At 37.2% G+C, this 26,561-nt stretch overlaps 2 protein-coding genes across 2 annotated transcripts in view; one reads left to right on the top strand and one right to left on the bottom strand.

The window, feature by feature from the left end:
• HS3ST4 (heparan sulfate-glucosamine 3-sulfotransferase 4) overlaps positions 1-26,561 on the bottom strand; it is a 373,124-nt gene that overhangs the window by 261,944 nt on the left and 84,619 nt on the right. The gene's annotated exons all lie outside the window — the stretch shown is intronic.
• LOC142862427 (ubiquitin-conjugating enzyme E2 variant 1) lies at positions 3,734-4,392 on the top strand. Its single transcript, XM_075995193.1, has one exon. It carries the CDS (start codon positions 3,742-3,744, stop codon positions 4,183-4,185), a length of 444 nt encoding a protein of 147 aa, XP_075851308.1. The 5' UTR covers positions 3,734-3,741; the 3' UTR covers positions 4,186-4,392.

Genomic DNA, 26,561 nt, shown 5'->3' with positions numbered 1-26,561 from the left:
GCTTCTCCAAGTGTGAGCCTCAGAGCAGCAACTTCAACATAGCCTGAGAGCTTGTTACAAATGCCCAAACCAAAATCTATACTTTAATAATATTCCATGTGATTCCTATGGGAAATGGGAAATAAAGTCTGATAAATAGTACTGTAGATGGTGGCAGCCATCTGAGGCTGTTGAGCAAGGGAGTGATATGATTGGATTTACAGGTTAGGAGTTCCACCCTAGAGGCAACATGGACAATGGACTGGAGGAGGTGAGAACACAAACAGAAAGATCGATTAAGAGTAAGATGGAGTTAGATGCTCAGCAGTGGATTCCTGGATCAAATGGTAGGTCCACTTTTTAGTTCCTTGAATAATCTTCATACTGTTTTCCATAACAGTTGTACTAGTTTACAGTCCCACCAAGAGTGTACAAGCATTCCCTTTTCATCATATCCATGCCAACATCTATTGTTTTTTGGTTTTTAAATAATGGTCCTTCTGATAAGGGTAAGGTGGGTATCTCATTGTGGTTTTAATTTTCATTTCCCTGATGATTAGTAATGTTGAGGATTTTTTTCATTTGTTTATCAGCCATTTGTCTATCTTCTTTTGAAAAAATTCTGTTCATGTCTTTGTCCACTTTTTATGGGGTATTTGTTTCTTTCTTGCTTTCTTATTGTTGCTATATTTGCCTTTGGGGCCTTACTCATAATTCTTTGCCCAGGCCAGCATGCAGAACAGCTTTACCTATACTCTCTTCTAGAATTTTTATGGTTTTAGGTCTTACATTTAAATCTTTAATCCCTCTTGAGTTAGTTTTTGTATTATGGCAAGGGACAGGGATCCTGCTTTAGTCTGAGGACACCTGGACCCAAATGTTTATCACAGCACAATTCACAACTATAATAATATGGAATCAACCTAAGTGCCCACCAATTGATAACTGGATAAAGAAAATGTGGTACATATATATCATGGAATACTATTCAGCCATTTAAAAATATACACCATGGAGTACCACTCAGCCATAAAAAGAAATGATTTAATGTCATCTGAAGCAACTTGGATGGAACTGGAGAACATTATCCTAAGTGAAGTCTCTCAGGAATGGAAAAACAGATACCACATGTACTCACTAATAATTGGGAGCTAAATGATGGGTACACATGGTCATAAGAGATGTAAAAGACATTTGAAACTAAGAACCAGGGAGGGTAGGAAGAGGGTAAGGTATAAAAACTTACATGTCAGGTAAAATGTACACTATTTTAGTGACTGGCAAACTAAAAGCCCTGCCTTCAACATTATACAATTCATCCATGTAACAAAAACACTTATATCTCCTTGATAGTTTGAAATAAAACTATTAAATAAAAAAGGGTATGCTGGAATTAGATCGCCCTGAGCTTCAGAAGTTAGTGTCATTTCTGCTAGAAAAAAACAAACAACAACAACAAAAACTAAAAACTCTTTCAAATCTCAATTTACCTTGCAGGCATCCTGACAATATTATACTTCTAAAAACTTTCTAGGGACATTCACTAATATTACTAAACTCTATTAATATTCATCATTATGATATCAAGTCATTTGACATGTGACTAATAATGCCAGACACTAGCAAGGGTACCGTCTGTATATTATTAAATATTTCCGACCCTGAAAACAACCTTGAAATAATAGCAACTATAACAGACATGTATTGTTGGCCTCCCCTGAATCCATTTCCCACTTAAACCCACAAAGACACCTGTTCTCAGCCAAGCAGTTTGACTGGGACTGACACAACCCTTGGTTCTGTCTTACTAGCCATGGTGATTGGTTCAGGGAAGTTCATGTGATTCAGTGAAAGCCAATAACAAGCCAGAAAATGCCCAGGATGTTTCTGGGAAAGAAGCACCTGTGGGAGATACACAAAGAGATGCTCACCCTTTCTATGCAAGCCCTGGTGGGAAAGCGGGAATATGTGAGGTCTGGAACAATGCAAGTCATTTTTGCTACTAAGGTAAAAATCACCCTGAGGATAAAACTGGCACTGAGGCAAGAACAAAATTAAACACTGACAGAGAAATAGTACAACTAGATTCCCTGTGGACAAAGAAAGCCTCTGGATTAGATGAAGCCACATCTAAAATTACAGTTGAGCCTTAAACAATGCTGGGGTTAGGGCGCCAACACCCCATGCTATAAAAAACCCACCTATAACCTTTGATTCCCCAAAATCTTAACTACTAATAGCCTACTATTGACCAGAAGCCTAACTAATAACACAGTCAATTAACACATATTTTGCATATGTATTATATACTGTATTCTTATAACAAAGTGAGCTAGAGAAAAGAAAATGTTGTTATGAAAATCATAAGGATGAGAAAATATATTTACTATTTATTTAGTGGAAGTGGATCATTGTAAAGTAAAGGTCTTCATGCTCGTCATCTTCACATTAAGTAGGCTGAGGAAGAGGACAAAAAAGAAGGGCTGGTCTTGCTGTCTCAGCGTGGCAGAGGTGAAAGAGGTAGAGGAGATGGAAGGGGAGACAGAAAAGGCCAGGACACTCAGCATAACTTTTATTGAAAAAAATATATACACATATAAGCGGACGCATGCAGTTCAAACCCATGTTGTTCAAGGGCCAACTGTGGTTACTTCTGAAATTTTCTGTTAAATAAACCAAAATTTTAGTTGTTATTTAAGCCTCAGTTCTTCACTTGCCACCAACAGTTTCCTGATTAATAGACTGCCATCATTTTCATTTTCCAAACTAAGAAGCTGAAGATTAAAGAGGATAAATTATCTGTTCACACAGCGGATACCGAAAGTCAAATCTGCCTCACTCAAATGTCCATGCTTTTTCTCCTAAGTTTCGTTCCTTCTCAAACTTAAAAATGTTCAAATCAAAGCTAAAAAACATAAATGAGGAACTAAGAAAATTTAATTGAAAACTATATGATGCATAATTTATACAACCAGGGGGGAAAGCACAGCTTGAGAAAGTGAAATCTTTCCTATCTTTCATTTATGTACTTATTTAATTTTAACTTGCTAAGTCATTCAGGGAATATTTACTGAAAGCCTATATTATATGCTAGGCACTGCATTAGCACTATAAAAATGAGTAAAAGAAGGATTCTAAATGTGTACTCACCAAACAACAGAGCCTGAAAAGAATGAAGCAAAAACTGACAATGCTGAAAGGAGAAACCGGGGGTGTCAACACCCTACTTTCAGCAAATGACAGAACTACTAGACAGAAATCAGCAAAGACAGAGAAGATCTGAACAACACAATGAACCCACAGGATCTAGTTGGTATATATGTAGCACTTCCCTCAACAACAGTAGAAATATACTTTTTTTCAAGCACCATAAAATATTCACTAACATAGATCATACCTTGGGACATAAAATAAACTTCAACAAATTTTAAAAATTTGAAATTAGACAAACTATCTTCTCTGACCACAGTGGAACCACACTAAAAGGGAAAAACCTCTAAACATTTAGAAATTAAATACCATACTTCTAAATAATTCATGGGTCCAAGAGGACATCTCAAAATTTTTTAAATATATAGAACTAAATGAAAACGAAAGTACACCATATCAAAAGATGTGAAACGCAGCTAAAGTAGTGCTGACAGGGAAATTTACAGCACCAAATAGTTACTTTAAAAAAAGAGGAAAGATCTCCAATCAATAATCTAAGTTTCTACCTCAAGAGACTAGATCAAAAAGAACAAAATAGGACAGCGACGCAAGATGGCAGCCACCACGGGCTCGGGAGTAAAAGTCCCTCGCAATTTCCGACTGTTGGAAGAACTCGAAGAAGGCCAGAAAGGAGTAGGAGATGGCACAGTTAGCTGGGGTCTAGAAGATGACGAAGACATGACACTTACAAGATGGACAGGGATGATAATTGGGCCTCCAAGAACAATTTATGAAAACCGAATATACAGCCTTAAAATAGAATGTGGACCTAAATACCCAGAAGCACCCCCCTTTGTAAGATTTGTAACAAAAATTAATATGAATGGAGTTAATAGTTCTAATGGAGTGGTGGATCCAAGAGCCATATCAGTGCTAGCAAAATGGCAGAATTCATATAGCATCAAAGTTGTCCTGCAAGAGCTTCGGCGCCTAATGATGTCTAAAGAAAATATGAAACTCCCTCAGCCACCTGAAGGACAGTGTTACAGCAATTAATCAAAAGGAAAAACCACAGGCCCTTCCCCTTACCCCTATTCGATTTAAGCAGTCTTCATTTTCCACAGTAGTAAATTTTCTAGATATGTCTTGTAGACCTCAAAGTACTGGAAAGGAAGCTCCCATTCAAAGGCAGTTTATCTTAAGATACTGTAAATGATACTAATTTTTTGTCCATTTGAAATATATAAGTTGTGCTATAACAAATCATCCTGTCAAGTGTAACCACTGTCCACGTAGTTGAACTTCTGGGATCAAGAAAGTATATTTAAATTGGTTCCCATCATCACTGGTGGGGCACATCTAACTCGACTGTGAAAAGACACATCACACAATCACCTTGCTGCTGATTACATGGCCTGGGGTCTCTGCCTTCTCTCCCCTTCCCCCGCCTCCATCCCTCCCTGCAACAGCCCTCCAGCTCGGGGGCTTGTTAGAGTAGATGAGATGTGAAGGTTTCAGGTCGCAGCCTGTGGGACTACTGCTGGGTGTTCGGGGTGCTTTGCCTGCACCCCTGGTTTCTTTCTTTAAGTCTTAAATGATGCCCCCTTCCAAGCCATCGTCCCCTCCCCCCTCTCCTCCACTCCCGCCCTTGGCCAAAGCGTAGATTGTAACCCCTCTGCTCCCCTCTGAGATTGGCCTTTGGTGAGGAATTCAGGGCTCTCCATATCTTCTCTCCCCCACCTTTATCGAGGGGTGCTGCTTCTCCCTCCTCCTCAAGTCCCTCTTTGCACTGTCATCACCCAACACTTTACATGACACTCCTTGCTTTGGCCAGAAGCCATCAGGTAAGGTTGGACAGAGTCTCTGACCTCCCTCGTTTAGTTTTGGAACCGCATTTATTCACTCCACCAGCCTGAGAAATAAATTTGGGGTCCTCAGCCCTGCCACCCTCTGCTGTCATCATCAGCTAATGCGTTTTTAGCTCAGGTTTTGATAAGGTGAAAAGAACAGTCACCAGGGTTACTCAGACCTGCCAGCTCTCAGAGTCCTTGGTGGTTAAACTTGGAGAAAGCCCACATGAAGACACTCCTAAGCACACATGGTCCCTCTGAATTGTTTTATTTTCCTGTAATTGCTTTTGCTTTTAAACATTGAAGAAGTTTTGAACAGGGCTCTCATGTGGTCATCCTTGCAATCCATTGGGGTCTAGTTTGGAATCTGACAACTGGAACAAAAAGAACCTTGAATTCAGTTCATACTTTGGTTTTGGTGCTGCTGCTTCTCACGACCCTCAGCAGGGATCCAGAAAGAACTGGGTGTGCACAGCAGATCCCCGAAATTGGCAGGCTGACTTCCTGGCAAATTGCTGCGTTTTTCCACTTTCTGTTCAGGACCACTAAACGCTGAAATGTGGATGCATACCAAAATAAAAGCAATTCATTGTGTACTAAAGTTTTTTTTTTTTTTTAATTTAGTATTTGTGTAAAACCACCTTTTGAGCAGCAACTGTCAAAAGTCTGAAAAGCGATTTCCATTCATCTTTTTCTGGGGAAAACCTTAGTTCTAAGGATTTAACATCCTGTAAGCAGAGTTTAACGTAACAGTATTCCATAAGCAGCCTTTTTATTGTCAGACCATTGCCTGATTTTAATATAATAAAAGAAAAGTGTGCGTTAATATTAAAAAAAAAAAAAAAAAAAAAGAACAAAATACACCCAAAGCAAGCAGAAGAAATAAGAGCTGAAATCAATGAAATTGAAAACAGAAAAAAAAAACTGAGAAAATCAATGAAACAAAAATCTGGTTCTTTGAAAAAAAATCAATAAATTTTATAAAATTCTAGTGAAACTGACAAAAATAAAAAGAGAAGACACAAGTCACCAATATCAGGAATAAAACAAGGGATCGATATCACCACAGATCCTGGGGCCATTAAAAAGATAATAAAGAAATACCACAAACAACTAAACATTTGTAAATTCAACACCTTAGAAGAAACCAACCAATTCCTCAAAAACCACAAACTAACAAAAGTCAAATGTGAAACAAAAAATTTGAATAGTCCAATAAACAATGAAGACATTGAATTCATAATTTAAAAAGTCCTCCCAAAAAGAAATCTCCAGACCCAGATAATTTCACTGGAGAATTCTACCAAACATTTCAGCAAGAATAAACATCAGTTCAACACTATCTCTTGCCAAACATAGAAAATGAGAAATCCCTTTGCAAATCATTTTTTAGGGTCAGTATTACCATGATATAAAAAGTAGATAAAGACAGTACACAAAAGAAAATACAGATCAATATTTCACACGAACTAGATACAAAAATCCTTAGTGAAATACTAGCAAATAAAACAATAAAGAGGATTATATACCATGACCAACTGGGATTTATTCCAGGTATGCAAAGCTGATTCAAAACTCAATCAATGTAATCCATCATATCAATCATCTAATGAAAAGAAATTGATGCTACAAAGCTATTTGATAAAATCCAACACCATTCATGATGATAACTCTCAGCAAGTTAAGAACACAGGCCAACTAAATCATCCTAAGAAAGATAATCTACAAAAAATATATAGCAAACATCATACTTAACAGCGAAACACTATATGTTTTCTCACTAATATCAGAAACAAGGCAGGATGTCCACTCTCACCACTCTTATTCAGTATGGTACTAGATGTGCTAGCCACTGCAATAAGCAAGGGAAAATATAAAAGTTATATAAATTGGGAAAGAAGAAACAAAATTATCCCAATTTGCAGATGACATGCCTGTGGACATATATTACTACCCCCAAAAAAGTTCTAGAACTAATAAATGTATCCAGCAAGGTTGTAGAATACAAAATAAGCACAGAAAAACCAAGTGCATGTCTGTATACTAACAATGAGCATGCAGACACTCAAATTAATAACAACATCATTTATAAATACTCCAAAGAAAATAATTATAAACCTAAGCAACATAGCAAGACCTCATCTCCACAAAAAAGAGAAAAATTAGCCGGGTGTGGTAGTGCACACCTATAGTTCCAGCTACTTGAAAAGCTGAGGCAGAAAGATCTCTCGAGACCAGGAGTTTGAGGTTGCAGTGCACTATGATAACACCACACCACTTCACTCTAGCCCAGGTAACAGATAGACCTTGGGAAAGGAAAGAAAGGAAAGAAAGGAAGGAAGGAAGGAAGGAAGGAAGGAAGGAAGGAAGGAAGGAAGGAAGGAAGGAAGGAAGGAAGGAAGGAAGGGAGGGAGGGAGGGAGGGAGGGAGGGAGGGAGGGAGGGAGGGAGGGAGGGAGGGAGGGAGGGAGGGAGGGAGGGAGGGAGGGAGGGAGGGAGGGAAAAAAAGAAAGAAGAAACAGAGAGAGAGAGAGAAAGAAAGAAAGAAAGAAAGAAAGAAAGAAAGAAAGAAAGAAAGAAAGAAAGAAAGAAAGAAAGAAAGAAAGAAAGAAAGAAAGAAAGAAAGAAGTTATATACTTAACACATGTACGGGATCTGTAGGCTGAAACTTACAAAAAATGCTAATAAAAGTAATCAAAGAAAGGCTAAATAAAGGAAAACAGACTGCGTTCAGGAACTGGAAGATTCAACCCAGTTAAAAATGTCTCCCCAAATTGATCTATACATTTAATGTATTCCTACCAAAAGCTGCACAAGGCTTTTTAGAAGTAGACAAACATATTCTATAATTTTTATAGCAAAGCACAGGCCCTAGAATGTTTAAAACAATCTTGAAAAAGAAAAAATAAAGTGAGAGGAATCATTACTTTAAGGCCTATTATACAGCTACAGTAATAAAGATAGTGTGGTATTGATAAAAGGATAAATACATAAATCAATGGAACAGAAAACAGAACCTGGGTATAGACTCGCACATATTTTTGACAAAAATGTGAAAGCAACTCAAAGGAGAAAAACACAGTCTTTTCAATAAATGATGTTTGGGCAATTGGACAATTTGCATAGGTAAAAAAATAAACATAAACTAAAACATTAAGCCTTATGGAAAAGTTAACTCAAAATGGATTGTGTACTTGAATGTAAAACATACAATTATAACATTTTTAGAATAAAAATAGAAGAAAATGTTCAGGATCTACGCTAAGAAAAGAATTTATAGGCTGAGCATGGTGGCTCACGCCTGTAATTCTAGCACTCTGGGAGGCAGAGGCAGGAGGATTGCTCGAGGTCAGGAGTTCGAAACCAGCCTGAGCAAGAGCAAGACTCCGTCTCTACTAAAAATAGAAAGAAATTAATTGGCCAACTAAACATTTACATAGAAAAAATTAGCCGGGCATGGTGGCACATGCCTGTAGTCCCAGCTACTTGGGAGGCTGAGGAAGGAAGATTGCTTGAGCCCAGGAGTTTGAGGTTGCTGTGAGCTAGGCTGACGCTACAGCAACAGAGTGAGACTCTGTCTCAAAAAAAAAAAAAAGAATTTTTAGACTTGACACTAAAAGTATGACTCATAAAAGAAAATTTTGGTAACTGCTACCTCATCTAAATTAGAAACTTTCACTGTCCAAAAGACCCTTTTAATAAAAGGATAAAAAGACAAGCAACAGATTAGAAGAAAACACTTGCAAATATCACATCTGATAAAAGACTGGTATATAGAATAAAGAACTCTCAAAACCCAACAGTACAAATAAAACAATCCAAAGAGAAAATATACACAAGACATGAACACACCGAAGACGCTACGCCGATGGCAAATAAGCACACGAGAGATGTTCAACAGTGTTAAATATTAGGGAAAGGCAAATTAAGGCCACAACAAGATATTGCACACCTGAGTGGCTAATACTGGAAACAGTGACAACTCCAATGCTGGTGAGATTGCAGAAAACCTGGGTCACTCAGATATTGCCAGTGGAGATGTAAAATAGTATTCTGGAAAAGTGTGGTATTTTCTTAGAAAAGTAAGGAATTATATTGAGTAAAAAAGATAAAATCAAAAGGCTGCATACCTTATGAAACCATCTATATAACATCCTTGAAATGACGAAATTACAGAAATGGAGACTAGTTTAGTAGTAATTGCGGGAGATGAGACTGGGGTGGGGCTGTTGGGAGGGAAGTCGGTGTGGCTATAAAAGGCAACATGACAGAAACTCTTCTGTATCCTCACTGTGGTGGTAGACTCAGGAACCTACGCATGTGAGAGAACTGCACAGAACTAAATATTCATGCACACGCATACAGACATGAATAAGTACAAGTAAAACTGGGAACATCTGAGTAAAATCAGAGGACTGTATCTATGTCAATATCCTGGTTGTGATATTACACTGTGGTTTTGCAATATGTTACCATAAGGGATACATGCCATCTCTCTGTATGGGAACTTGCCATTATTTCAAAATGAAAAGTTCAATTCAAAAAAAAATGAGTAAGAGCAAACACCACTCTATAAAAGCTAATAGAAGCTGAAGACGACCAACAAATAAAGTTGAGTGTGATCACTATCATAGTACAAGTGCATACAGCTGACACAGGGATTCGGTAGATGTGATTCCCACCATTAACTGGAGTATTGGGAGAGAATTTGCAGTGAGAATGGCCACTGAGCTGGCACTCCATGAGTAGGGGACTTGCATGAAAAATGAAGGTGTGCGAATTAGACTAATGTCATTCCGCATTGCAGACACACACACAAACACACACACACACACACTCACATACATAGATGAACTGACCAGAGAAAAACCAAAATGGCAGACCTTTGTTTCTGTGCTGAATTCAGAAAGGGGTGTCATCTACTTGCCAATACTTTGAGAGATGTACGCAGCGTACATTACAGAGGTAAGTACATGGGTGTAATTACCATGAACAACTTCCTGTCTTTAAAGTATTGGTGACAAGGAGTGATTTGAGGGAAATCAAACAGAATTTCATAATGACCTTCTCAGAGAAACAAAGTTGGGCACAGCCCCAGTTCAAGAGCCAGCAGCATCAAGAAGGAGGACTGATTCACTCCTCCCACTGTGAAAGTTGCAGATACCAAGGTGAAATCACTTTTTTTCAGTCCCAAACAAATTAAAACCAGGAAACTACAGGGGGGAGAGCTCATGCTTGCATGTCTGAGATAGAGACTGTCTCAGGGACTTTCTAATATAACCCCACAAGACATTCCTTCTTTAGGACTGCAGCAGTTCAGATAAGATGTCTTAGAAAGATCACCTGCCCAGTGACAGCATCTCCACCAATGAACCAATGCCAACTCTGGCTTTGAGCCCTTGAAACCAGTGAACTCTGTTTCCAAGCAGCTCATGTGAACTTCTCTTTTTGCCATTAAAAGCTTCCTTTTAGCCCCCCCTGCTCTGCATCTTCAATTATAATCTGTTTTTACTTTTGAATATATTCATCTTATTAGGAGATAGTTTATTCCGATTATTTTTATGCTGACATCATTTATGTTAGCAATCAACCCAACAGACACAAGCTCTGGAGTTTTAACAAACTTGAAAAAGGAGTAGCTAGACCTGCTTTGGTCCCAAGCCCCTGGGAACCCCACCTAAGTTTGTGGGGTCCCCATCCTTGACCTGCTGATGCCAACCCAGTTCATCCTCCTCTCCAGTTTGACAAGATGCTGTAATAACAATAATAGCAACTAACAATTACTAAGTACCAACATCAAGTGTTAGCCAGTGAATTAATCTCCTTAAACACATTATCTCACTTCATCACACAACAATCTTACAGGAGTGAAGATAAGGATCCCAGTGACATAACGGACCAACCCCTAGAAAAATGTTGTGCAATTTTAGGGGCAAATAACAAGCTGAGATGTGGCTGTCCACATTCAAGGATAAATTTAAAAGAGAACAAACACCACCTCCACCACCACAGGAGGCTTATGAAAAGAACTTGTAACTTGGAAAAAGGATTTAAACATAGCACACAACTAGCAGAGGAGGATCATATTTTCAAGAAAAATTGCTCAAGAAATTTTAGATACCATCTGCTTTTCACTCTCAAGGAAATCATAGAAAACACAGACTCTGTAAAATAGGAGGGAATAATGAGGCAATTTACTGAGGGGAAAAAAGAGAAAGCTGACAGAGTTAAGGCATTAATTCAAGGAAAGAAAGAAATGATTTATGGAATTAAAACATTAAAGGTGGTGGAGAGCTGAATTGACAATACAGGAAATTTCATCACCTTGTTGAGCAAAACAAATTTAAGAAGCTCTTTTTGGTTGCAAAAGAAAAATGGAAAAAAGAAATTTGCTTTTATTTAGAAATTGCTTTTATAGTGGTTTCTATAGATTATACATTGATGATGGTCATGGATATTATAAACTAGAAATCCCGAAGAACACAGAAGAAAGGGCATATAAAATACATTTGCATTAATATGGCTACAACCAGCATTATCACATTTAAATCTCATGTCACTATCTATGAGGCAGGTATCACTTGATACTAAATCTACAGATGAGGAAAGTGAGGCATTGAGAAGTTAGTCACTTGCTGAGGGTTATCTCCTCTGTAATAACCTCAGGGGACAGAAGTGGAATTTATACCCAGAGGCTAGTGGGCCTCTCTGCATGAGAGGGGGGAAGGGAAAGAGTGAGGGAAAACAGGAACTAAAAAATGGAAAATGAAGAGACTCATTTATTACTGAAAGAAAAAGTGAAAATAAAGCACATGTAGACACCTTGCTGTTTTCAGTTCTACCCAAGAGGTGGGGACCCTGATCACATACAAAGAAACAGAAAATGAACTGCTCCCAACCTCCTCTATCTCAGTACTGGGTGTCAGAAACCATGAAATAAAGTATGCAGTTTTGATGAAAGACAGTTGTAACCCTGGATTTTATATTCAGACAAGTGGAAACTCATTTGTTAAAGTAACCAAAAAGAAATCCTCTTATAAAAAAGGACCAAAGAAATCAAGTCCTCATTTACCTCTTATGAAAAACAAACAAAAAATCTTTAAGAACAACTCAGGACAATAAAGCATGAATTTTAAAATAATAATAACTGGAAAAAACTCATTTGGGGAAAGGCATGTCACAAAAGTACCAAAAGATGAGAGGCAAGTGATAAAAACATTTAATGTTAGGTTCTCCTGGTTCCAGCACCTAGCACAATGCAAAGCAAGGAAAAGAATAAGTGATCAAGAAATGTCTGCTCCATCATATTTATTAACGATGATGCAATGGAGGAATTCTCATTGAAGTCAAGAACGAGAGAAGGAAATTGTCTCAGTTTTTACTTAACATCATCCTGGAAATTGTAGGCAATGTGAAATATAAGATGGAGCGATATTGTATAAATATTAAGAAGGAAGAGGCATCTGTTATCATTATTTGTGGATCATACAATAGCATTTAGAAATCCAAGAAAAGCCACTGCAAACTTATTACAATCATTCAATAGAGAGTACAGGCACTATGTATATAATATGTGTGTATATACACATACTCACAAATATATATAGTTTTTATATACATTATATATAAAACAAGCTGGGATATATGTATATTATATATAAAATATATATTACATAGATATATATAAAAAATTTACGAGCTAATAGCTTCCTTAGATGACAATAATATCCAGCTTAAAAATACAATATGTGGTTCTCACATTCACAATAGCAACAGAAATGTAAAACACCTTGAAATAACTTTAGAGAGAAACGCACACAACCCAGATGAAAAATATTTACAACATATTGATGGGGAATATAAAGATAACCAACTACATTGTTACACAAGCCATGTCCCTAGATGGGACAACTCAATACTGTATCGATTTTAAGTCCTTAAACATTAATCAACAAATTTAATATTATTAAATAAAATTCCAAAGTGATTTTATTTGGAACTTGACAACATGATTCTAAAATTAATCTGCAAGTATAAGCAGATCTGAATAGCCCAAAAAATATTGAAAAACAATGATAAGGAGGTAGAATCTGCAGTATTAAAGAATAAAATATAACATAAGAGAACAACAAAAAAATTGTTATATGCTGAGATCATAATAGAGGTAGATCAATGGAATACAATAAAAAGAAAACAGACTCAAATGTACAAGTATTTAGGGGGCCCTAAAATTGATACTTCAGATATGCAAGAAAAGAACAACATAGTCAATAAATAAATTTAGATACGAGTTTAAACCACACCTCAGGTCTTACACCAATATAATATATAAATGAATGAAAATTGAAAAATGAAATTGTAAAATTAAATGGAAGAAAATCTAAGTAAACATTCACATCATCCTTCCCTGTTTCATTTCACTCCAAAGCACTCATTATAGTTTCTAAAATATTATATCAATTTTTTACTATTTTATTCGCTGTCTGTCTCTCTACATTAGAATGTAAGCTCCATGAGGACAAGATTTTTAACTGCTTAGTTCCAGCACCTGGGAAGGCTTCTAGCAGATAGTAGCTGAGCAAAAAATATTTGTTAACTAAATAAATGATATCAGATTGGAAAACTTTGTCTAAGCATAAAACCAAAGGGTAGAGTTACATGAAAGAAAAATATATACATAAAATATCAGGCAAATTAAATTTTTCTCTACATCGAAAAAGGAAAATAAAATTATATGATAGAGTATATAATATGTGGGACCTATATTATAAAGGTCGAATATTTATTATTAAATAACTAGCTTTTATAAAGTGATAAGAATGAAAAATGAACAAAGATGACATTCAAAAGAAATATGTTAATGGTCATAAACACTTAAAATGTGTAACATCACAGATTAAAAAAAAAAAGAATTAAACTGAAATAAGAGTGAAATATAATTTGTCTCCTCACTGACTGCCAAAGTCTGGTTTTAGGGTATAGAAACAAAGAAAAAAGTGGATATATTTTCATTAGAGAGAGAAATAGGATGAGAGAAAGGGGGGAAGGAGGATGGGGGAGAAACAGAGATAAAGAAGGAGGAGAAAATTGTGACCCGCCAATAAAGAAATGGACAAGAGATTTAAGTGGGTGATACCGCCCCCATCAAAAGGCAAAAAGAATGCTCAATAAATGAAAGTTTTAAACATCCTATTTGGCTAGAGCTAAAAGAAATTTGTGTTAAAATCTGACAACTTTATCCACTTATTAAATAAACATCCTTAAGAAAAATAATAAAGCCAAATGGTGTCAATGGTGTAGGGGCTACAGTCTCCAATGCCCGGACCGCAGACCGTACTGGCCTGTTAGGATCCAGGCCGCACAGCAGCAAGTGAGTGAGCGAAGCTTCATCTGTACTTACAGCCACTCCCCATCACTCACATCACTGCCTGAGCTCTGCCTCACCCCACCCAATCCATGGAAAAATTGTCTTCCATGAAACCCTGGTGCCAAAAAGGTTGGGGATCATTGGAGGGGATACTCAGAGACTTCCAGAAAGTATAACAAAAAGAACATTGGCAATTTATAGCAAAATCTGTAACACTGGGTATATATTTGACACAGTAATCCAATTTCTAGGGATTTCTCCCACATAAATACTTAAGAGTATGTTTTTCCCAATAATGCTAGAAAAATTGAAACCATCCTAAATATTCTACCATAGGAAACTGATTAAAAGAATTCTGTTATATAATGTTATTATAATTCTCTCATTTAAAACTGTGACATGAATCATAAGTGAAGATATAATGATACAGAAATATAGCTAGTATATTACCAAGAAAAAATATAGGCCAGGATGGTGGCACACACCTGTAGTCCTAGCTACTCAGGAGGCTGAAGAAGGAGGATCACTTGAGTCCAGGGGTTCGAGGCTATAGAGTGCTATGACCACTCCTCTGAATAGCCACTGCACTCCAGCCTGGGCAACATAGCAAGAGTCCATCTCTAATATGTATATAATAATATTAAGCACTTAATATGTGGCAGATAACATTCTAAAATCTTTATTTAAAATAATTCACTGAATCCTAACGACCATACAAGAAAAGTAAAATTATCATTTTGCAGATGAGGAAACACATGAGAGTGTCAATAACTTGCCTGAGACACCAAATTAGTGAGCGGTGGGGCCAGCTCGTGATCTCATATTATCTGTCTCCAGATCCACACTGGTAATGACTACGCTATGAGCAGCAGGCATTTAAATTGTAGATAATGGGTCACAGAGAAAAGTCTGAAGAGTTAGCCACTAAAACATTAACAATGGCTATCACTGGGTTACGGAATGAAAGGTAATTTAAATTTTGTTTTCTCTCCGTTTGTAATTTCTTTTGTCTCTGAAAATTATGTATTACTTGGGCTATATAAGTGATAAATATTTAATCGGGGACGTTTTGGTCAAATTAACAAAACAAATGAGTAAGAACTCACTAGGAGGACAAAACCCTACAAAATCCAAGCAGCAGAGAAAGAACCTTTGAAAGGCATGGAGATTTTACAAAAACAAAATGGTACTTCAAAGTAACAGTGCGACTTAGAATGTGGGTGGCTTGGAAATCACTTATAACACCCATCATCTCACTTCAAGACCGTACTTACCAATAAAAAACAAACAACAGAAAAAGTAAAGTTCAGAAAACATTTAGCTCATAGCTCCATGAAAACAAAAATGCAGCTTTTTGTCATTGAAGAGACACTGATAATTGGTATATTCAAATAGCATAGGCCCCAAAAAAGACAGAATAATGACCAGCAAACATATGAAAAAATGCTCAACATCTCTAATCATCACGGAAATGCAAATCAAAACCACAATGAGATATCACATATCTCCAGTGAGAATAGCCTTTATTAACAAGTTCCAAAACAATAAATGTTGGCATGGATGTGGAGAGATAGGAACTCTCCTACATTGCTGGTGGGGACTGCAAACTAGTTCAGCCTCTGTGGAAAGCAATATGGAGATACCTTAAACTGATACAAGTGGATCTACCATTTGATCCAGCAATCACATTACTGGGCATCTACCCAAAAGAACAGAAGTCACTCTATGAAAAAGACACCTGCACTCGAATGTTTATAGCAGCACAATTCACAACCGCAAAGATGTGGAAACAACCGAAGTGCTCATCAATACATGAGTGGATTAATAAAATGTGGTATATGTATACCATGGAGTACTATTCATCTATAAGAAACAATGGTGATATAGCACCTCTTGTATATTCCTGGATAGAGCTGGAACACATTCTATTAAGTGAAGTATCCCAAGAATGGAAAAATAAGCACCAAATGTACTCACCAGCAAATTGGTATTAACTGATCAACACCTAAGTGGACATATAGGAATAACATTTATCGGGTGTCAGGCAGGTGGGGGAAGGGGGAGGGGATGGGTATATACATACATAATAAGTGTGATGCTCACCAACTGGGGGATGGACACACTTGAAGCTCTGACATTTGTACCCCCATAATATGCTGGAATAAATTAATAAGTAAATAAACAAATAAGAAAAAAAAATAGCATAGGCCCTTCTTGCTTCAAAGAAACCAACAACAAAATCACACTTCGATTTTTCAGGGAAGCCTTTACTTGCTTATGAGAGGGATCACATACATGAGATGCGCGCTATACTGTCAACAATTGCAACTCAATGTCCAGGGAAGTGATGGAAGGACAGACGCATGGCTGGAGCAGGCAATCAAGCATTTCTGATGAGTAAAGGTCTCTGGGTGAGATTATTTCATCACAGGCTGCAGGTTCCAGGAGAGAACTGGGGACAAACATCTAGGGATCAGAGTGCTTTGAAGCCCCACATGGCTTAATGCTTCCAACTGCCAGCATTTAAAATTCAGATCTTCTCCAGTGATGCCATCCTATAGCATCCAATTCCTTAATTTGTGGATGAACTTGTCCTTATGGTAGATTTTATTATCTTTCAAAATATGCTCTGCCTCTCCCTGTGGAAGGATTATTTTTCTCCACCCCACTAACATCAGGATTGTTCATGTGTCTTTCTTTAGCCAATGAAATAAAAATGAAAGTTTCATGAAAACACTTCTAACTTGAAGACTTCGGAGCCATTGTATGCTGTGGTATTCAGCTATGCTTTGTTTTCTCTCTACCATAAAATTATTAATGCTCCACTAGAGGCAGCTCTATTAGCTGGGTCTCAGAGTAAATAAGGTGTGTAGGATAATTACAGCTGACCCAAAGCAGACACGAAATGTGAGTGAGAAATAAATCTTTGTGATTGTAAGCCAAGAGACATTAGACTGATTTGTTACTGTAGCATAGCTTAGCAGAAACTGACTGATACACTATTGTATTCCTGCTTTCACACCTAAAACCAAGAAATCACTTTCTTCTAGAAGTTTTGTGCCTACTCTCTGCATTCTTAGAAGTAAAAAGGCTGGCCTGGGTGCATTTTCCTTCTTGGAAGTGAAAGAGCCTTTTTTTTTTTTTTTTTTTACTGCTTTTTGGATATTATAACTTGAATCACTGGTCTCTCCTTGGAGTAGAGTAGCAGACTGATTTCCTCAAACCTCACTTCTACTGCAAGCTGCAGACATATTTATATCAAAAATCTCCTTTCTTCCAGCATGTCGTATGGCCTCTGCCACTCCTGTGATAACAGGGTATGAGAAGCAATGAATAGCTTCACCAGCAGAAATGAAGAAGGCATTCAGACAGCAGCCAAAAAGTGACAAAACAGAAAATCCCTTGTTCCAGTCACCATCCTTGAGGGCTCCTGCTTTCTCAAGCCTTGCATAAAGAAACTTGTAGTTTGAGTAACACCCTTTTCCAAGAATCCAGGATTCCAACTGTTATCCATAGTTCTAGCCATTAACAAGGCATCATTGTCATTGGCAGTAAAATGCAAGCATCTGCTTTCTAAATGGTTTACGAGCAGTACTTTTGGACTTCTGTAAACCTATTACTTGGTTATTACAGAGGAGGCCTCAGAAGGAAATGAAAATACAAGAAATGCTGGCCAAGAGGCATCAAGAATAACCACAGCAACAGCAATAATGATATTATTATTAAATATAACACTAACATGAACCTTTGGCAGATGGCAGTTGGTGTTCCCAGCTCCCCACATGTTTTAATTCTTTTGTCATTCCTAACTAACCTGAGAATAAAATACAACTTATTCTTACCTTAAAGATGAGAAAATAGAAGATTAAAAAGGTAAATTTTTTCCATATCATAATTCAATGGAATCTTTTGATTTTGAAATCAGGTCTCTTTAACAACAGAACTCAAGCATCTAATCACCATATTACACTGTCTGAGATTAAGGATATAAACACATAAAAATATTTGAGAATCCTTCCATATCTAGAACCTTCTTTCAAGAGAAGAAGTTACATGGAGGAAGTTGAAAAATTTTGTTCACATTGTTTTTCCTGGATTCCAAACAGTGGCACTTTTTGACTCTGTTATCCTGAACAATGCACTTAACCACTCCTGAAAAATCTGTTTCCTCATTTATAGAATGAGGGCAATAGTTCTCATTTTATAGGGTTGCAATGAGGATAAGAAAGGAGTAGTAGAAGGGAACAATATCTGTAAATTACAAAATGCTAAATAAGTGTCATATATAATAATTTGTTGTTTTCAATGCCATTACTGGTTGCTCAGTTGCAACAATGAACTGAAATTAATAAACACTATTAGACCAGAAGATAGAAAATCTGAGTATAATATCAAATCTGAGCATGCAGTTTGTGCTAAGGTCCAGTAGCATGTAAAGAACCAGCATTCCCACCAAAAGCAATAATAAAAGCCAATAACATATCAACATTCATCTATTTGAAAACAGAGAGTTTCTGTGGCAGCCAGGATTTAAAAGCCAGACCCCCAGAGAAAAAAATGGAAGCCCACCTAGATGAGCTCAATTGTCTGTATGTTGATACTTTCCACAGGACATTTATCAATTACTGGCACAGGTTAAGAGGCTGAATGAATAGGCAAGGGTGACTGTTAAAAGGGCTAGAAACCAGCAGAGAGATATACAATTGCACAGGGATAAGGTTAAAGTAAACTGAGTTCAGGGTTGCCAAATTATACAGCAAGAACTTGAGGAGCAAATATCAGAGACAGAAGGAAAGAACCGAGAAGTGAGACCAACATTCAACATCAATTTTCTTCTCGAGGCATTTATCTATGAAGTGTCACAGGACAGAAGGCTAAGAAGACAAATAAAAGGGATAAAAAGAAAGAAGAGTTTTGACAGTCTTGCAGTGCTGAAGAGACAAAAGTTAGGTTTGAAGACCTGTCAAGGAGAAGAGTTCTAGGAAATATCTTAGGCTCTAAGTTGGGACACCTAGAGAGTGATACACTGGAACTGGGGTTGAGTCAAAAGACTGAGCCACACGAAGAATGCTGTGCACCCTCCAGTCAGCTCTATCCATAATGGCATGTGATGATCTGTCCCCTCTTGTCTGCCGTAGAAAAGGGTGAATCCACATGGAAGGACGATGGCATCATCCACAAACCTACAAGTTTGACATACATAATGTCCAACATCTTATTAAAATTACCAGGTAGATCAAAACACACTATACAGATGGGAGGGGAGAGGAAGGGATGGGTATATACAAACATAATGAGTGTGATGCGCACCATCTGGGGGATGGACACGCTTGAAGTTCTGACTCTGGGAGAGAAGGAGGGGGGAAGGGCAACACATGTAACCTAAACATTTGTACCCCCATAATATGCTGAAATTAAAAAAAGCACTATCATGGCAAAAGGAACAAACAATAAAGAGACCCACAATTGACTTAGTGATTGCAGTTATGAGATTCACACTTTAAACTTTAATTAAAATGTTCATTAAGATAGATGAGAAGTTAAAGAATTTAACTCTGTCAGTGAAATAAAAAGAAATGCAACAGAAATTCTAGAACTTAAAACTACAGTAACTGAAACTAAGAATTCAGTAGACAGATTAAACAGTAGATTGGACTAAGATGAAGAGAGCTAGAAGATGCATGAGTAGTAATACTGAGACGAAAGCATAAAAAGTTAAAAGAAAAGATGAAAAGTACAAAAAAATATCATGAAAGATAGACATATATAAACATAAAACCTTCGTTAAAGGCTTAGCTTATATGAAATCTGCATCCTAGAAAAGAAAAATGGACCAGATCTATACTTGAGTAGCTAATAGCTCAGAATTTTCTAACCCTGGTGAAGGACATCAAGGCATAGATTCAAGAAGTGATACAAAAAGGATAGATACAAAAGTATTACACCTACGTACCTCATAGATAAATTGCTGAAAATCAAAAAATAGAAAGAGAAAATATTCCAAGCAGCCAGTAGAAAAAACTAATCTTCAAAGGATCAAAAATTAGACCAATAGCTAAGTTTTCAATAAAACAGTGGAAGCCGGAACACATTGGAATGACATTTTTAAAGTAGAGAAAAAATAACCACAATTCTAAAACTCTGTATTCAGAGAAAACATCCTTCACTGGTGAAGGTGAAATAAAAACATTTCCAAAACAGATAAAACCTGAAAGAATTCACTGCCAGAAGACCTGTGCTAAGGAACTACTATAAGGAATTCTTCAGAAGGAATGAAAATGATCCCAGATGGAAATAGAAAATGTAGGAAGGAATAAAGACAGGCAAAATATGAGAGTGAATATAATAACATATTGACTTTACAAAAAAAAGTATCAAGTTTTGTAGTGTATAAAATATATGTAGAATTAAATATATGACAATAACACAAAAGTCTAGAGGGAGTAGAAGCTAAAATTCTCTAAGTTCCTAGCATTATTTGTGAATTGGTTAATATCAGACTGTAACAATTCAAAAATTCATCTTTTAATCCCTGGGAAACCCCTAAAAAATTCTAGAACTAATAGATGGGGAAATAAAATAATAATGTTTAACCAAAAAGAAAGCAAATGTAGGTTGTCTATTTACTCTAATGATAGGGTCCTCGGCTGTGCAGAAGCTTTTTAATTTGATCAGGTCCCATTTATTTATTTTCGTTGCTGCTGTGATTGCTTTTGGGGTCTTCCTCATAAATTCTTTGCCTAGCTCGATGTCTATAAGAGTTTTCCCAACATTTTCTTCTGGAATTCTTAAGGTTTCACACCTTAGGTTTAAGTCTGTTATCCATTGTGAGTTGATTTTTTTGAGAGGTGAGAGGCAGGGGATCGTCTCAACCTTCTGTATGTGGTTATCCAGTTTTTCCAGCACCATTTATCGAATAGAGATTCTTTTCCCCATTGTATATTTTTATCTGTTTTATCAAAGATTAGATGACAATATGAGGATGTTTTTATACCTGGGTTCTCAGTCCTGTTCCAAAGGTCTTTATTTCTGTTCTTGTGCCAATATCATGCGGTTTTGGTTACTATATAGCCTTGTAGTAAATCTTGAAGTCTGGTAGACTGATGCCTCCCAATTTGTTCTTTTTGCTCAAGATTGCTTTAGCTATACGAGGTCTTATCTGGTTCCATATAAAGCTTTCTAGATCTGTAAAGAATGATGGTGGTATTTAATAGAGATTGTATTAATTCTGTAGATTACTTTAGGTAGTATGGAAATTTTAACAATATTGATTCTGCCAATCCATGAACATGGTATGGTTTTCCATTTGTTTACATCTTCTGTGATTTCTTATCTCAGAGTTTCATAGTTCTCCCTATATAGGTCTCTCACCTCCTTCATTAAATATATTCCTAGATATTTATGCTTTGATGCTATTGTGAAAAATGTTGTGTCTTTGATTTGATTTTCAGCTTGACTGTTATTGGCGTATATAAATGCCACTGATTTGTGTTCATTGATTTTGTATCCTGAGACTTTACTGAACTTATTTATCAATTCCAGGAATCTCTTGGTTGAATTCTTAGGATTTTCTAGATATAATATCATATCATCAGCAAAGTGAGAGTTTGACCTCTTATGCCACCATCTGGACACCCTTAATTCCCCTCTCTTGTCTGATTGCTCTGGCAAGGATTTCTAGCACTATGTTGAATACAAGTGAAGATAGTGGGAAACCTTGTCTGGTTCCAGTTCTAAGTGGGAATGCTTCCAATTTTTCCCCATTCAGTATGATATTGGCTGTGGGTTTATCGTGTACGGCTTTAATAATTTTAAGGTATGACCCATATGTGCCTATTTTGTTAAGAGTTCTTATCGTAAAAGTGTGCTGCTGGATTTTGTCAAATGCTTTTTCTGCATCTATTGAGAGAATCATATGGTCTTTTTTCCTGCTTTTATTTATGTGATGAATTGCATTTATAGATTTGTGTATGTTGAACCAGCCTTGCATCTCTGGGATAAAGCCCACTTGGTCATGATGAATTATTTTTTTGATGTGCTATTGAATTCAGTTTGCTAAGATTTTGTTGAGGATTTTTGCATTTATATTCATGATGGATTTTTGTATCTATATTCATGAAGGATATATTTGCATGCTACACATCCAATAAAGAGCTGATAACAAGAATCTATATAGAACTTAAGAAAACTAACAAGAAAAAGTCAAATGACCCCATCAAAAATTGGGCAAAGGACATGAACCAAAACTTTTCAAAAGAAGACAGAATGGTCAGCAGACATATAAAAAAAAGTGTTCAACATCTCTAATCATTAGGAAAATGCAAATCAAAACCATGATGAGATATCACTTAACTCCAGTGAGAATGGCCTTTATCAGAAAGTCTCAAAACAACAGATGCTGGCGTGGATGTGGAGAGATAGGAATACTCTTACACTATTGGTGGGATTCCAAATTAGTACAACCCCTGTGTAAAATAATTTGGAGGTATCTCAAAGAACTAAAAATAGAAATACCATTTGATTCTACAATCCCACTACTAGGCATCTACCCAAAGGAACAAAAGACATTCTATAATAAAGACATCTGCACTCAAATGTTTATGGCAGCACATTTCACAATTGCAAAAATGTGGAAACAACCCAAGTGCCCATAAATACATAAGTATATTAATAAAATGTGTTATGTGTATACCATAGAATACTACTCAACTACAAAAAACAATGGTGAACTAGTACCTCTTATATTATCACGGATAGAGCTGGAGCCCATCCTTCAAAGTATCACAAGAATGGAAAAACAAGTACCACATCTACTCACCATCAAGTTGGTACTAACTTATCAACACTAAGGTGCTCACATGGAAGTAATATTTATTGGGTGCGAGTCAGGTGGGAGGGGGTGGCGGGGGTGGGTAAACTCACAACTAATGGGTGTGGAGCACGCTGTATGGGGGAAGGGCATGCTGGTAGCTCTGGCTTGGGTGAGGCAAAGGCATTATATGTACCCAAAATGTTTGTGCTCCCATAATATTCTGAAATTAAAAACAGGTTATTATATTATTTTCAATTTTGCAAGGCAATAAATTCCCTTTTTTGCTTGAGGCAGTAAGTTGAGTTTTAGTTGCTTGTAACCAAAAGCCTTGACTGTTCAAATTCCCAGGACCAGCCAGGTGTGGTGGCTCACGCCTATAATCCTAGCACTCTGGGAGGCCAAGGCGGGTGGATTGCTCGAGGTCATGAGTTCAAAAGCAGCCTGAGTGAGACCTCGTCTCTACTAAAAATAGAAAGAAATTAATTGACCAACTAAAAATATATATATAAAAAATTAGCCAGGCATGGTGGCACATGGCTGTAGTCCCTACTACTTGGGAGGCTGAGGCAACGGGATTGCTTGAGCCCAGGAGATTGAGGTTGCTGTGAGCTAGGCTGATGCCATGGCACTCACTCTAGCCTGCGCAACAAAGTGAGACTCTGTCTAAAAAAAAAAAAATTCCCAGGGCCACCTCACTTCCAGCATTAACATTCTATGAGTTAGGTGATGCATTGCAAACTTTTCCAACTAAGCATCCCTTATGGCCTGAGAAGAATAATCAATACACTCAGCAGTTGAGCCCCTCCACTGGTAAGATTGATGTTTCTTTGAAGTCTCATATCTTATCTTAAAAAACAGAAAATCATGTGAATTTCCAAACTATTTCATAATAATTCTGTTTGTCTTAATCTGAAAATATATACTCAAAATGGTCACATCAAAACCATACTACAAGAAGATGCACATGTTATTCTGAAATGACCCGAGCAACCTGCACACCACCATGTGCTGTACTCCTAGGGGCAGCATGTCCCTATTTTAAAAGAACAGGCTTAGGGAAGGAGTTACAAATTCATATTCCTACAGGGGTTAGGCAGATGAGGTGAAGTGGACCAGTTGTAAGATAAGATAGTACAGAAAAGAGTGAGCATGTGCCCAGTCCAAAGTGGGCAACTGCTACTCAGCTCCACTCAATTGTGTGTTTTTTTAATCCCTATGCAGGTCAATATAACTGTAAGGAGAATAAATTCTGGACACAACCACTTTCCCATCTCTGATTTAGAACATATATTCTTCTTATTTTCCATCTAACACCTGGGCAATACACTGCTGCTAACATCCATTCTCCAAATACCCAGTATTTTTCTTCTTATAAAAGATATTTCTTTCAAATAGAGATAAGGCATAGAAGCTTTGGCATGTATTTATTGAGTGAAACTATATTATATATTCTGAAAATCAGATGGCTTTACCTATGCAATCTCTAGAAGGAAAATTACCCTTTTCCAATAGATACACTCACATTTTATGTGACATTTTTAACAGCCTCGAAGTTTCAACCTCAACCAGCAATATTTAAATTGCTTTTAATTTAGCAAGTATGGAGAAGAGAATAATTTGGCAGCTACTTCTTGATACGTGTCAGATGCTGGGTTCATCCCATGAGAATCTGGTGTTCATAAAAGTAATCTTTTCCATTCATGCTGCTGAGAACATCCCCCTCCCAGATCACAGTCACGTGGCTGTCACTCTTGAGGCCGTGCCATACTCTGAAATTACAGGGCGGCTTTTTTTTTTTTAATAACTTAATATAATCAAGAATTTGATCTGATCTATTAAAGAAAGGGAAAAATTAATTTAAAAAGCAACACTGCTGACCTTTACAATTATGTGTTGTGGCTCTTGTACAACATGCATTCAAAGGCTACTGTTTGTCTGATTTACTTGTAATAAAATGTCCTTTATGGGGAACAAGATCATATTGTTCGGGGGAGTCCATTGTTAAGTCAAGAAGATTTAATTGGTATATAGTGAAAAGGTAAAAGAGTTATCTCCTCTGTCGCCCAGAGGTCCTTTAGAATTTTAGTTACAAATCATTTTAGAATAATAATAGTCATAACGATAATGATCTGAGTAACCTGATTAAATACTTAGCATCTGCAGAACAGTGGCCTGAGTGTTTCATGCACATTTTTTACTTAATCCATTTAACCCTTTTAAGGCAGGTACTGATAACACCCTTTTCAGCTAAGAGGAGACTGAGGTTCGGAGAAGTAACTGTCAGCTGCCATAAATTTCAGAGCGTGGACTCCAGTCTGTATTCGATACCAGGGACTACGTTCTTAACCACTCAATAATTCACTGTCTATAAAGTTGGAAGCCCCCTTCAAAAATCAAATACCTAACCTTCTACTCTGCGTGGTAACACCTATTTCCTGATTTTCCCCCCAAATCTAGTCATTTTCCAATCTTCTCTGGCTTAGCGGGTGTCACAATGTCACTGACTTTCCATTGAGCTGCTCACGCCGGAAATCCAGGAGACACTATTGATTCATATTCTCCCTCCCTCCCTTCCCAAATTCATTCCCTCTTCAAGACCTGTTGATTCTACCTCTTTGACAGCAGTTGTATCCATCCGTTCACATCTCTATGTCTTCACCACCACCACCAGCCTTGTTCAGCCAACCATCATTTCTTCAAATACTGCAGCAGCCTTCACTTTCCAGGCTGGTCCATGGGTAGATGCATCCTGCCAGTCTGGTACCACCCCCTCCCCACTTGTCTCATCCGCTTCCCCTTTTCCTCTCTGTGCCTTGGACACATGGATTGTAGGTTCTAGGAAGCTCTAAGGTCCTCCAATCACAACTTTCACACATGCTGTTTCCTCTGCTCAGAATTCTCTTCTTCTTCACCTTCTTAACTCCTATTCACCCTTCAAACCTCAGCTCATTGTGACTGCCTCAGGGACACTGAGACAGGGAAGCTGAGGGACAGCTGAGCGCAGGTCAACCTCCTGGCATAAAACCACTTACTTCTACTTTGAAACACCATGTGCATTGCTACATGACTAATGGGCCATTTATTTGGACTAACTAAAAACAAACTGTGTCTCAATGATGGAAATTTCTGAATTTAAAAAAAAAAAAAAAAAACAGAAACCAAAATATCACATGCTTTGAGAGCAGAAGTCTGAGTTTGAATCCTGACTCTACTTACCACTACATACACTCAACTTTAGTTTTATGACTTTGGACAAACACTTGAACTCCTTGATTCTCAGTTTTCTCATATCTGACATGAGGACAGTACCAACTCCCTTCCCTCCTAGGCTCGTTGTTAAGGCTAAATGAGTCAGGTAGATGCAGATAGCTCATTCACAGTTCCTGCTACATGGTAAGGATTCA

This window comes from Microcebus murinus, chromosome 19 (assembly GCF_040939455.1).
Source record: "Microcebus murinus isolate Inina chromosome 19, M.murinus_Inina_mat1.0, whole genome shotgun sequence".
Taxonomy (NCBI): domain Eukaryota; kingdom Metazoa; phylum Chordata; class Mammalia; order Primates; family Cheirogaleidae; genus Microcebus; species Microcebus murinus.
Note: the sequence above shows the minus strand (reverse complement) of the source record. Positions and strands in the feature narration are given on the sequence as shown.

What these genes read in the sequence shown, in the direction of transcription:
- LOC142862427 (XM_075995193.1), top strand. Translation starts at nt 3,742, where the DNA reads ATGGCAGCCACCACGGGCTCGGGAGTAAAAGTCCCTCGCAATTTCCGA.